General features: G+C 40.6%; 1 protein-coding gene across 2 annotated transcripts in view; it reads right to left on the bottom strand.

The window, feature by feature from the left end:
• Prdm10 (PR/SET domain 10) overlaps positions 1–14695 on the bottom strand; it is a 143836-nt gene that overhangs the window by 59061 nt on the left and 70080 nt on the right. For both annotated transcript variants that reach the window (XM_017802922.2, XM_029555542.1), the window contains exons 5-7: positions 9408–9609; positions 7077–7318; positions 4132–4335 (exon numbers count right to left, since the gene is read on the bottom strand). In XM_017802922.2, coding sequence (XP_017658411.1) covers positions 4132–4335; positions 7077–7318; positions 9408–9609 — 648 coding nt within the window. The remainder of the gene's footprint in view (positions 1–4131; positions 4336–7076; positions 7319–9407; positions 9610–14695) is intronic.

Below are 14695 nucleotides of genomic sequence, written 5' to 3'. Positions count from 1 at the left end.
AAAGAAAAATAAAGTTGTTATATCTTAAGAGTCAAGGTATTGGGTATTATCATCTTCTAATATATCTAGTTCTGTCTTTGCAATTATTTTCTTAGATTAACTTTTGAGTATTTGGCTTACTTGGCCAAGAACACTTTTGCTGTATTTATTCAGAAATACTTTACAAAATAATGTAATTCTGTAATCACTGTCTTCGTAGTTAATTAATTTTAGTGTATATGTGTTTGTGTATATGTGCAGGTCCATGTGTACCATTGTGCGTGTGTGGAAGTCAGAAAACAACTCTCAGGAGTTAGCTTTCTCTTGCAACCTGGTGGATCCAGGGACTGAACGCAAGTAGTCAGGCCTGTGTGTTAGTGTTCTTACCTGACGAGCCATCTCGCCAGCCTCCAACGTCTGCTTTTTAAAGCCTTTGCTTTCATTATATCATATCCATTTATTTTTGCTAGTTTAAGCTAACAAAGATTGTAACTCACAGTTTTAGGTTTTAATCTTTGTTTTCTGTAGTGTTGAGGAATCAACCTAGAGTGTCACACAGAGTAGGCAAGCACTCTATCACTAAGCTACATACTGACTCTGTATTTCTTAAATTATTGAGAAATGTAAATGTTTCTTTACTATCTATTTCCTTCAAATAGAGTCTATTCCTTCATTTATTCAGATGAGTCCAGTGAGGCCAGAGGTATAAAACTCTCTATTTTCAATTTTTCAAGTATTATTAAGTCAATATTACTAAGTTTTACATATTAAAATTCCCAAATCCAGTTACTTAAATGTAAACAACAAAATTCTCATTAATACTTTGGTGGGATGAAATATCATCTTAGTATTTATATCTTGCAGTTTTTATCACAATTTATGGGCCAAAAGATTTAGACAGCCATCATTTTAGTATATTGCTACCATAGCCATTGTTAATATTTTTAATGTATTATAATCCTATCATCATCAAACTTCCATAATTTAAATTTTTTATCATTTTAAGCACTGATTTGTAGTTCTTCATCATTGAGAAACATTTGTCTAAATGTTTTGACATTTCTTCTTTGATCAATTTTTTTGGAAACAATCTTAAGATTAGACAAGGGGGCTGGGAGATGGCTGAGCAGTAAAGAGCCCTGACTGCTCTTACACGCACCTACATGGCAGTTAACAACTGCCCAAAACTCCAGTTCCAGGGGATCTGACACCCTCTTCTGACCTCCATGAGCATTAGACGACACAGGTGCACTTACATGCATGCAGGCAATACACTCAAATGCATAAAAGAAAAAAGACTAGATCAAAGTTCTAAGTCATAGAACAATGAACTCCCACACCACACACACACACACACACACACACACACACACACACTCACGCACACTCACGCACACTCACGCACGCATGCACGCACACCGAACCATTTGAGAGTAGTTGCTGACATATGCCATTGTCCTTGACTATTTTAGTATTTCTTAATACCATTCTAAGTAACTGTAGTATAGCCTTTGTAATCAGAAAGCTAACACAAATGCATCAGTCATTAATCCTCAGATTCTTTGCAAGTTTTGCTAAGTGTTTATGGTGTGCTTTAAAGCAATGGATCCCATTCAGGTTGATGGATTCCATTTACCTGTATTTCTTAGACTCCCTTAGTCTGAAACATTCCACAGTCTTTCCTTGACTTTCACTACCTTAAATATTTTAAGTAAAATTCATGCACAGTGTCTCTTGATTGAATTTTTCTGTTATTTCATTATGATTAAATCATGCATTGCTTGGCAAGAGTATCATGGAGTGATTTTTCTCATTTTATCTTATATAATCAATGATCTATTTTTCCCATTATTATCTATTGATATTGATCACAAAGGTGTTGCCTCCCAAGTTTTCCCCCATAATGTTTCTTTGACTTTTTAATTGTTTTATGAGGAGGTAATTTGTGATGATGTAAATATCTATTTCTCATCAAATTTACAATACATTCATTTACTGGTGTCAGTATTGTTCAATGGTTCTTCATTCAGTGAGTTGTAAGTTGTTGATATTTTTCAATTATTTTTTATAGATGTCCTATTTTGACAGTTTGACAGAAAATTTCTAAGAATAGTACAAATAACTCTTGAATAATACCATTCCTCGGATGTAAATATTTGTGTTATCACTTTTTCCCTGTCCTCTCTTTATAAATAAATATTGGGGAAAAAAACTTTCTGTTTTCATATTTAAACATTTAGACTGTGTTACAAATACCTCTTCTATTGTTTCTTTTTTTAAAAATCTGTTTTTGTTTGTTTAGAAGTTTTGTTTTGTTTCCTTTTTTGATTCAGGGTCTTAGTATGTAACCCTGGATGCCCTGGAACTTGCTATGTAGATTGGGCTGGCCTCAAATTCACACTTTTACCTGCTTTTGCCTCCCAAGTGCTAGGATTAAAAGCACGTACCACCACAGCAGGCTTAGTTTTGTTTTTATAGTGCTAGGTATCAAACACAGAGTACTGTACATGTGAAGCAAGTACTCTACCTCTGAGCCAGGGTCCCCAGCCATGGCTGTTTACTATATTGAGCTATTATATTCTTATGTGTTTCTGTCCATCATTATCCCTATAGTTCTATTTGCTCTTCTCAAAGAGAAAACAGATGCAGGGATGTAACTCAGTGGTTCTCTCCCTAGCACACAGGATGAAAGAGAGACAGAGACAGAGAATACCTCTCTCTAATAAAGAAGTATTCACTTCAGTTTTTTTTAATTATTATTATTATTATTATTAATAAAAATGTATTGGAGGGGCTGAAGAGATGGCTTAGTGGTTAAGAGCACTTGATGCTCTAACAGAGGACCCAGGGCTTATTCACAGCACCCACACTGAGTGGCCCACAGTCACCTGTAGCTCCTGTTCCAGGTGATCTGATGCCTTCTTCAGGCATCTGTGGATGGGCATAAAATAAAATTAAAAAAAAAAAAAAACTTTTTAAAAATTGGATTAGAACCTGGACATCATGGTATACACATGTAATCCTTGAAGTTGGGAGGTAGAGGCAGGATACCAGGAAGATAAGGTCACTCTTAGCTACACAGCAAGTTGGAGGCAAGCCTCAGCTACATAAGGTCCTGTCTCCAAACACACTATCAAAAGTATTGGAGTTAGTTGAGCATGGTGGCATATGCCTAGAATACCAGTACCAGGGAGACTGAACCTGAGACATTTAAATTTCAAGGCCAGCCTGGGCTGTACAGAAAAACTCTATAGACTGGGGTTATAGCTCAGTGGGTAACTGCTCACCTATCATGTACAAGTACCCAAATTCAATCCCAAGAGCGGAGAGGAAAAAGACGAGAATTTTACTCACATATAGAATCAGAGCAAAATTTTTATTATGTCATTGAATTAATAAATTCTAGCAGTTATCTCCCCAAATTATTTCTGAAATCTGAGGTCAGCACATAAAATTCTTTGAAAAAAAAAAAAAAAAAGGAAGTCTTTAGATAAATATAAGGAATCTTGGTCATACATCTGAACTGCACTTTATTAAAAAAATAAATAAATAAAAACTCCCTTAGTATATACAAGTGACATTGATGACTGCAGTCACCCCATCACTAATGCCAATCTGCTCCCCAGCATAGTTAGCGTCTTACCCTTGAACTCAGGCCTCTGTGTAGGCCTCACTGGAAACAGAAGGGACCTGTTTCTCATTCTGTTTCATTGACAGGGTTATTAAATTCACAGTGCATAGTACAGTCAGCCCTGCCTATCCATGTGTTCCATCAACCTCAGAATGAAAATATTCATTAAAAACCATCATCTGTACTGAAGTAAAGATGCTGCTTGTCACGATTATCTAAACTTTGAGTGTAACAATCATTTGCAAAGTGTTTCTATTATAGCCGTGATCATAAATAATCTAGAGATGATCTGAAATACATGGGAGGGTATACATAGGTTCTATGTATATACTACTCCATCTTACAGAAGGAATTTGAGCATCCATGAATTTTTCTATCTGTGAGACAAAGAGGTCCTGAACCAATTAGAAGGTTAAAGCTGCTCAATAAGAAATGAATTACGAGGAAAGGACCCTTGTGTGGGTAAAGCCCCCAAGCAATCACTCTTGCTAGCAGCAGGCACTGTGGCACCCATTCTGTACCTTCAGCTCCTGCTTGGGCTCCACGTTCTTTATTGTTGTGTAATACACATGGTGGCCATACTGGTAAGCTACCAGGTTCTGCTCTAGGTGGTTCTGGGCTGGGCGCACAAACATCATCCAGTTACAAAGGGTCTCATCAGACAACTCGAACCACAGGTCTTCATGCAAATCTCTGTCTTTTCTGTCCCCTTTATCAAGAGAAACCTGCAATCAAAGAGAAGATAAAAAGCAACCCCCAAAATAACAAATAAAACCTTCAGCAGGATACACTTTCATCTATAAAATAGTTCCATAGGCTAAGTCCCCTCACCCCCAGCTGTCTTCCTTTAATACTTGGAAAGGTACCTGAATTGTGACCTGCCAAACATAAAGGGAAAAAAATATTTCCTGATGCCTCACCTGTAGAATTACCAGGCAAATTCACACAAGTTCATGTTCTAATTGTATAGTTTTAGTTAATATTTCACAAAACTAACACAACAAAAAATGCTATAAATGAGCAGAAATGCTCCTTAGATATCTTGAAGACAAATCAGAGAAACCTCCCATGACGGCAGATAATGTCTCAAAAATACACCCCAAATAAGCACCTCCTCCCACTGCCCTTCATAGCTCTCCAAGGTGGTTATTCAAAAAGCAAAGAGAACTAGATGGAAGCAAGAGCATCAAATGTGAAGAAAGGCACATGCAAGAAATTTGTATCAATATATGATGAACTGTTCTTTATTTATTTTTTAATTTTATAAGCATAAGTGTTTTGCCTGCAAGTGTACTGTATGCATGCAGTGTCTATGGACACCAGAAGAGGGTGTCAGATCACCTGGAACTGGAGTTAAGGATGGTTGTTAGGTTAGGTGAGTGCTAGGAATCGAATCCAGGTTCTTCACAAGAGATCAAGTGCTCTTAACTGCTGAGCCATCTCTCTAGCCCCACAATGAATTATTCTTTAAGTCAAAAAATTTAACAGGTCTATAGTGCTTTGAATGAGAATGTCCCTCATAGGCTCCAAGATTTAAACATTTTGTCCCTAGTTGGTGGCACTGTTTACAGAGATTTAGGAGGGGAGGCCTTGCTAGAGGAAGCTCATCACTCAGGGCAGACTTTGAGAGTGACAGTCTTCTCCCATTTCTAGTTTGTCTCTGCTTCCTGTGCCTGCTTGAAGATGTGAACACTCAGCTTTCTGCTCTAGCTGCCTCCTGACATGCCTCCCCACCATGATGGACTCTTATCCCTCTGGAACCATAAGCCCAATAAACACTTCCTTCTAAGTTACCTTGGTCATGGTGTTTTATCAGAGCAACAGAGAAGTAATTAACACAGGGTCAGACCGGTTTCAAGATTGGAAAGTGGTTTCTTGTAACCATTACTTCATTACTGGCACAGAGCAGATTACAAATATCTACAGAGTTTTTCTCTGTATTCCAGTTAAAAGAAAGTCTTTTGAGACAGGGTATCCCTGTAACCCCAGATGGCCTGGAACTCACTATGTAGACCAGGCCAGCCTTAAATTCAACAGAGATCCACCTGCCTCTGCATCCTGGGTGCTGGGATTAAAAGCATGCACCACTATGCCCAGCTTGCCTGCCTTCCTTCCTTCCTTCCTTCCTTCCTTCCTTCCTTCCTTTCTTCCTTCCTTCCTTTCTTAACACAGAATCTGGACAGGTAGCCCAGGCTGGCCTCAAACTCATAAACTCTTACTTCGCCCTCAGCATCACAAGTGCTGAGATCACAGGTGTGTGCCATCACACCCAGCACTAAAGTAATTTTTTTCTGGACAAGGTCTCATGTAGCCCATACTGGCTTCAAACTTACTATGCAACCAAGGATGACAATGAACCCCTGATCCTCCTCTATGTGTCCCTTGAGTACTGGGGCACACAGATTAAACAAGCACTCTACCAAGTAAGCTACATCCCCAGCGCTCTCAAGTCATTTTGTAAAAGAGAAAGAAAGAGTGCCTCTATTACGGGCTTAATCTTATGTCCTTAAATTCATATGGAAACTCTATTAACCCCAATTCTTCAGAATGTGACTGCACTGGAGTTAAGACCTTTAATGAAGTGATTAAATTAACATGGCATCATTCAGGCAGTTTATAATCTCCATTAGAAGAGGGGATATGAAAACAAACACAGGGAGAAGACCCTGTGAGGACACATCAAGGTAACAGTCATCTGTAAGTCAAGGTAAGAGACTGCAGAAGAAACCAGTCCTGTCAACCCCTTGAGCATGGCCTGGCAGCCTCCAGAACTGTAAGAAATAAATTTCCATTCTTTAAGCCACCCAGCAAATGGTGTTTTATTTATTTGTATATTAGAACATATATGTGTGTGTGGTATGCATATGCATGTTTACATGTATGCAGGTGCATGTGTGTAGATGAACGTGTATGTGAATGTACATGTGGAGGTCAGAAGTTGGGTATCTTTTTCAACAGCTCTCCATTTTATTTACTGAGACAGGGTCTCCAATTGAACCCACAGCTCATTGATTCTGCTGGTAAAGCTAGCCAGTGTACCTGAGGGATACCATTTCCACCTTTGGATTGCTGGGATTATAGGTGGATCACCATACCTGACAAGCTTTTTATGTAAGTGCTGGGTATCTGAACTCTGTACTTGCATGATAAGTGCTTTATCCACTGGACCATCTCCCCAGCAATCTGTGGTGTTCATTATGATAGTCCTAATATACTACTAGAAATTCCAAGAAATACATATCTCCAAATCATTTATACAAAGCCTTAAGCATCTAGCATTAATTACCATCTCTAGTTTATTGAGGACAGAAAATAAGTTTCCATATAATCAAATTAAACATGCAGAAAAAAAAAAAAAAACCTTCTAGCAAACAATTGCTATGTGATGGAAAGAAGAGACTTGGTGGAAAATGAATGTTTCTTGAGTCTTAACAGAACAAGTAAAGAAGAAAACCACCTAAGATACCTTTAGATGAATGTAGCAGTCTTTCAGCTCCGACCCCCTGACCAGAGGTCCCTCCACAGGACCAAACTGGGTACGCTTGGGAATTCGTCTCTTAGAGAATACTCCTCCTAGGAACCTGTCTATATAGAGGACCAGGGGCAGACTCGCTCTCGCCCGGGTGAGCACAGGCCGGTTGGGAATCGGATGCAAGGGGCCATGCTTCGGGCACACGGAAGAATGTGCATTGTTACATTCCTCACACCCTATTAAGAAAAGGAAAGTTTGAAGAAAAGTCAAATGCCTCAAATTACTTGATCCCAGATAAAAACAAATTCTAACCTTAAAAATCCCCAAACCTAAGTTTTCGGGGAAAAAAATCTAGTCAACTTCTACAAGGGCACTGCTATTCTACTGTAAATCATTACCTTTCATAGACCAGTAAGAATACTACAATTTCCTCTAAAATCAGACTGAATTCACTTCTACCTGCTAACAGTTAACACCTAAACTATGACTCGTCTCTCTGCTGGACAGTAATTTGAAGTGAACACAAAATTTACAAATCAATTTTAAGAAAAAAAGAAGAGATTATTGGTTAAATGTTACAAAACTATCTCAATAAAGCTACTAGGAGAGAAAAAAACAAAAACAAACAAACAAAAAAACCTGACAATACTGTTCAAGCCATTTACTCCTGGGGAATCACAGAAGCCTTAACAGGGGCAATCACAGGCAGAGTGCTATCTGTTCACATCAGGCTGCACTGCTGACTTGTCTGAGGAAGCTAAATTAGTTACTTCTGGGTCTCCTTGTTTATTTACTGGGCAGTACCATTAGCCTGGCTTTAGTGAGACAGACATTTTCAGCTCATTCTGGAAGTCTCCATTTGCCTCAAGCTAGGCACACTCACATCCTTTGCCAGAAGAGCCCATCTGTAAATTGACTGCCCAGAAGAGAATACTTGGGGATACAAATCCTGGACAAGAAACCAGGCCAAACAGAGTTCATGCTTATCACGTTCCACCCCTCTGGCTATGTATTGACCTGGTTTGGGTATTTTCAGTTTCTACAACTCTCAAATAATAGAGAATGACTTTACATTAATATTTTTAAGATAAAGTGGATTTCATTGCATTTGATTAAGCAGTTGCCTTAGAAATTTAAGAATTCAAGGAAAAATAATATGAAGTTCATTGTTGCACAGGGATTAGATGTGGGCTGAGTAATGGCCCCACTCGGACAAATTTTACCAATATCAACCACAGAGAAGTCCTGTGAGGACAGTGCAAAGCCATAAATTCTCAACAGCCTTTGGTTACTCCAGTAAATGAGATGAGTCTTTGCCACAGGAGCATGAAAATAAACAGAATGATTTGGTAGGTAGATACAGAAGCCTGAGCAGGTAGGACATAAGGACAATGGGGGTGGGGCCAGTCCTGTCTGAATTAGACAGGACTAGAGTTCAGGCCTCAAGACAACAGTATGACTTTGAGAAACAGGTCTGGGAAGACTAGGGTACATCAAACATGCAAGTTTGGTGCTCCAGTGCCTGGGATAGAATAAGTATTCTCTTTTAATATTTTATTTATTATTTTTATTTTATGTGTATGCATGTATTGCCTGCATGTAGGTAACTGCACCCACGTCATGCAATGCCCGCGGAAGACAGAAAAGGCCATCGGATCCCCTGGAACTGGAGTTATGGACAGTTGTTAGCTACCATGTGGGTGCTGGGATTTAAACTCAGGTCTTCTGTAAGAACAACCAGTGTTCTTATCTGCTGAGCCACCTCTCCAGCCCCTAGAATAAGTATTCTTTAAGAGATAAAGCAGGAAAGCCATGTGTGGTGGCTCATGCCTTTAGTCCCAGCACTACGGAAGCAGAGGCAGGCAGATCTATGTGAGTCCAAGGCCAGCCTAGTCTACTAGTCTACATAGTGAGTTCCAAGCCAGCTAGGGCTACAGGGAGACCCTGTCTCAAAAAGCCAAAACAGAAAAGACAAAGCAGAAAAATGCACTTATTATTTGCTAAAATGGCCAAAGACTCTGTACCTGGGCCAACTCATTAAACGGGTTTGGTAGCAGTCTCAATGTAGATACCTGGTATCTCACTCGCCTGACCCTGGGCAAGTGCCTAACTCTTCTGAGTTTCAGACTTTTCATCAGTAAAATCAAAGAACAAACACTAGGCTCATGGCCTCCCTCCCAGTGGTTCTGGGAAGACTATAGGCGATGATGCATGTAGAACACAAGCCATAGTGCGTAGGGTGGACAGTCTCAGTGCCCATGACTACACTCACACACTCATGAGAAAGCCTACATCTTCCTCTGAGAGTCCAGTGCCTGCACTTACATAAATCATGGGGGTCAAAAGGCCGGGGTGGGTCTGGCTCCCAGTCATCCAAGTCTGTGTCTTCAACATCTTCTTCCTCTTCTTCTTCTGTATCTTCATCCTCATCCTCATCTTCTTCTTCTTTTGCCTCCAGTCTGGCAATTGGGTTCTGCAGAGTTTCCAGAGGGTCGGAACCATCCACACTCTCAATGGAAGGCAGCACCTGGTTATGCACAAGTAATGAGGTTTGGACAGAAGCTTAAGGGACAAAGCCAAAGGGCACCTCTTTTTAGCCAGCTAGGACCCACATACATAGACAACAGACATACTTGTGGTAGAACATATTATTCACACTAGTTCCTTGAAAGGCTCTGGGGAAATGACTTCTGACTGTAGACTGCAAAGAAGAACCTGACTTCCATTTCAGATGTCTAATTAAAAGCTTTTAAGCTCAGTACTCCCTCCTTACCTTCTGCTTCATATCTGGGCAGACTGAGAAGAAAACCTTGGTCTCTCTCCTTTGACACCAGTAACAGATTTAGATCTAGTTTGCTTGTTCAATCCAATTCCCATTGACTTAAGAGGTCTCCCCTGCCTCCCCAGAGACTTCAAGTAGGCACACATCTTTCCACTGCCTCCTGGAGTGTGTGTGATCCCCAGTCTTCGTATTTGAACTAAATTCAGAGCACTCTGCATTTTTTTCTCAAGTTGTGGTGTGTGTGTGTGTGTGTGTGTGTGTGTGTGTGTGTATGCATGTGCACTCTCCTGTGCATATATGTGGAGGCCAGAGATAAACATCAGGTGTCTTTTATCACTATCACTTTTTTTTTGAGACAGGGTCTCCCTGTAGCCCCAGTTGGCCTGGAACTATGTAGGCTAGGCTGGCCTTGAACTCGAAGCAATCCGCCTGCCTCTGCTTCCCAAGTGCTTGGATTAAAAGCATGCACCACCACACCCAGTCCTCTATTATCTTTTTAAAAACTGTATTTATTTTATGTGTATGAGTATTTTGCCTACATGTATGGAAGTATATCCATGTTGTACAATGCCTATAGAGGCCAGAACAGGGCATTAGATCCCCTGGACCAGGGGTTGCGACAGTTGTTAGCTGTCATGGGGGTGCTGGGAACAGAAACTGAGTCCTCTGCAAGAGTGGCCAGTAGCCTTAATCACTGAGCCATCTCTCTAGCCCTGAGGTTGACATTTTTAGGAAAGAATGAAAGAGGTGACTATTGGTTTCTTCATGCTCAAGTCAGTGCTGCAAATAAGCCAAGATTTGGGTGACATACTGGTTTAATATTGCTCAACACATAGGAAAAAATAAATGGTACCTTACAATGTGAGTTATATAGAGTTATAAACTACCCTAGATTTCTTTAGGCCAATCTCTCTTGACCATAGGCCATATTCAATTTATGTCCTTCTTAGTCAATAAATCAACTGTCTTAGTCAATAAATCAATAGTTTAAATATGCCCAGTCCATTTTATTCTGTATTCCTATGTGCCGTTTTTCTCTGCTAGAAAGATGCTCTTTCCTCATCTGCCTTCTAAATGCAGCCATGTTCCAATTTCCCAATGAGTAACATCTGATGTTCTGACCCTACTATGCTCTGAGCCATCTTTAGCACATGGAGACAAGAGTCTGGTTCTCCAACAGCCCTGGGTTTCATTTCCTTCTTAGGCAGCCAGATTACTTGAGAACAGTCTAATGACACCTCCCTATACATACCTTCCATGTACTAGTCAGAACCTTGGGACTTTTCTTCCGAAAAGCCTAACATTTCTGTCATATGAAACAAATATTCAAGGACCAAAACCTCCTAATTCATTCCACCATTTTTCATATAGCCACACTGCCAGTTCCCTGATCATCTTGTCTTCACTGATTCCCTAGTGAATCACATACGTCCAGGAATACAGCACCAGTGCATAGCAGCATCTAGTATGCTATGCAAACCTGACTTGAACTTGCAGACAACAAAATCACTGAGTCATTTTCCCCATTTGTGGAGTGCTATTAAACTGTCTTCCCTTTCCTTGGGACTTAAACAGCTGGTTTTTACTTATATGGGAAATTCTGCATTTAAAGCTAAAAAATTTCATTTTATTACTTTTTTTGGTTTTTTTCCCCCTTTTCACTGAATTTTGAAAATTCCATACAATATATTTTGATCATATTTAGATCCTCTCCCCTATTTACACCCCGCCCTTACTACCCCACCACCAAATTTCATGTGTGTGTGTATGTGTGTGTGTGTGTATGTATGTATGTGTGTGTATGCCTATTGTCCTTCAGTGTGAGTTCATCCATTCACTGGAGCCTGGTCAACTTACCAAGAGTCTCACCGTTAAATGAGACTGAATCTCCCCTTCCCAGCAGCCATCAGATGCCAATAGTTCCTCAGGTGGGGCTGGGGTTTCTTACCCATCTCCCCATGTCTGTGCTGGGATTCTGTCTGGCTTGAGCTTAAGTGGAACTTGTGCATGTTATCACTATTGCTGTAAGTTCATCTGAGTAAATGACCATGTTTCTGGAAAACTCCTCCCTTCCAGGCCCTTTTATATGTTAGGTAAGCACTACCTACCATTGAGCTATATTCATAGCCCTTGAATTTTTTAAAAAATATTTTATTTATTATGTATATGCGTGTATTCCCTGCATGTAGGTAACTGCACCTGTGTCGTGCAATGCCAGCGAGGTCAGAAGAGAGTGTTGGATCCCCCGGAACTGGAGTTACACATTGTTGTTAGCTGCCATGTGGGTGCAGGAATCGAACTTGGGTCCTTTGCAAGAGCAGTCAGTGCTCGTAACCACTGAGTCATCTCTCCAGGCCCTTGAATTTTTTTTTTAGACAGGGTCTTGCTATGTAGTTTAAGCTGGCCTTGAACTAAGAATGCAGTGCCCTCTGCCTCATTAGATCTGGGATTATAGGCATGTGCTACCACACCTAGCAAGCTTTGCTATTTTTTTTTTAATTTTTAAATTTTATTTTTATTTTATGTATATGAGTGTTTTGCCTGCATGTATGTAATTGCACCATGTGCATGCAGTGCCCACAGAGATCAGAAGAGGGCAGAAGATCTCCAGGAACTGGAGTTACAGGCACCTGTTAGCCACCATATGGGTGCTAGGAACTGAACCTGGGTCTCTGCAAGAGCAGCCAGTGCTCATAACCACTAAGCCATCTCTCCAGCCCCAAACTTTTTTTTTTTTTTGAAGAGCCCTATGTAATTCAGGCTAGCCTCGCATTCATGATTCTCTGACCACCACCCTCTGGGTGGCTGGAGTTACAGGTATGTACCACCATGCTTGGCAAGTATGTGTTTTAACAGATATTCATTTAACCTAAAGGCCCAGACTCTTACATGACATTCTATCTCTGTACTTCAGAGCCTTTCAGGAAGCTTTTTTATGGGGGAGATATGATTTAGGAAGATACTCTGCCTCAGCCTTAACAGAAAAGGGGCTGGGCCTGGTGGCACACACCTTTAATCTCAGTATTCAAGCAGTAGAGGCAGGTAGATTTCTGTGAGATCAAGACCAGCCTGGTCTACATAGCAAGTTCCAGGCTAGCTGGTGCTACAAGGAAGACCGTGTCTCAAAAAAAAAAGAATAAGATGCCTGCTGAGGGTGAGGACTCCACAGGAGAGGAACAGGGAACTCCTGGCACCATAGCCCCCTCAGCCTCCTCACCACATCCTGCAACGACACAAGTTCATTCCCACTCACTAGCTTTGAGCAGTTTGCTATCCCAGCCTTCACTCTAAGCCACTTAAGTTTGATGTCAGCATTAGTGATGAATGTTATCACATGTTGAACAACCCACAGCATATATGCACCTCTGCCCCTTGAAAACTTTCTACAGAGATCACCTGAAAAGATGAAATCAACAATCAGCTATTCTAGTGATGCTGTGGCGATGTATTTTTTCTCAACAGATGCTTCTACAAAGACTATTTCAGCAAGGCTGATGCTGGATTCTTGCCACTGCTGAGAAAGGAGACATGAAAATGCACCAACAACCTTCCCTTCCCCTCATGTGTCCACGTTAGCCTTAAGGGCTGGTGCTAAAGCAGAACAGAACACAGACTATCAGAATCACAAAAACTACTGTTGGAAAGGGATTAAAAAGTACTGAAGAGCATTTCTAGGTAAGAATTGTCTATTTGTAGACACCATAGGCACACAGTAAAATGCACCTCATATAAGTTTAATTCAAATTCCACCAACACTGAGTGCTACACAGCCATCTGAACTCCTTTGAAATGGGGTGTATCATACAGCTCCTAAGAGGCAGATATGAAATTCACGTTCTGCCACTATGCTGCTTTTCCATTATGTCACAATGGCCCCTGTGGAATTTAGTCTATTCAAGGAAGGCAGCAGAGAAGGTAAACATCCCCTACCTCACCCTCACCTTGAATACCAGGGCAACAAGCTAATAAACACATGTTCCTGAGGTAACAGCCAAGCAATGGGTAAGTAACCCATGTGTGCCTATTTTACTTAGAGGAAAAAAAAAATTTAATTATTTTAGTCCTGTACATTCTGCCACCGTACAATCAAGCATAGGAAAAGGAAAAAGAATTTCTTAAACTTCTAGCACACTCTCTTCTTCCCACTTAATGCCACTCTAATCATTTCTGAAATTACACAATGCATTTCAGGACACGATTTATTTAAGAAGTAGAATCTAAAACGCCACTGGACAGCAGCGAACATGACAGAATGCTTTGTGGCTCCTACTGAGCCCAATTATCAGGGAAGCATATTTTCTTCTCTGTGTGTGGGGACTCACACATGTTCATTTTTAGAAATAAAGGAGTGGGTGCTTCTATGTCTGTGGACCACTGGTATCTTTCATAAAGTCAAAGGAATGAACACATTAAAAGGGCTTCAAACAGATCTTGCCACCATAAAATCAATTGAAAACAGAAACCTTTTAACTAAGGCAAAGGAAAGAGGGAGGGGAGGGGAGGGGAGGGAAGGAGGAAAGCACCATCATTTGTGTTAAACTCTTGCCCCAGCTTTCTATACGGAATCTATCCAGGTCACTGAAAAAAACTGACAACTGCTGAAGTGTGATATCTAGAAATAAAAGCTGTGTTAGTTATAAAGGAAGTGCAATAAAGATGCAGAGCTGGGGATGTAGCTCAGCTGGTAGAATGTTTGCATGAAGCCCTGGGTTGGATCATCAGCTTAGCACAAACTGGGTGTGGAAGATCAGAAGTTAAAAGTTATCCTCAGCCACACATCAAGTTCAAGGTCTGCCTGGGGCTACATGAGATCCCATTGAGAGAGAGAGAG

Source organism: Nannospalax galili, unplaced genomic scaffold, assembly GCF_000622305.1.
Source record: "Nannospalax galili isolate Female #2095 unplaced genomic scaffold, S.galili_v1.0 scaffold6, whole genome shotgun sequence".
Lineage (NCBI taxonomy): Eukaryota > Metazoa > Chordata > Mammalia > Rodentia > Spalacidae > Nannospalax > Nannospalax galili.
Note: the sequence above shows the minus strand (reverse complement) of the source record. Positions and strands in the feature narration are given on the sequence as shown.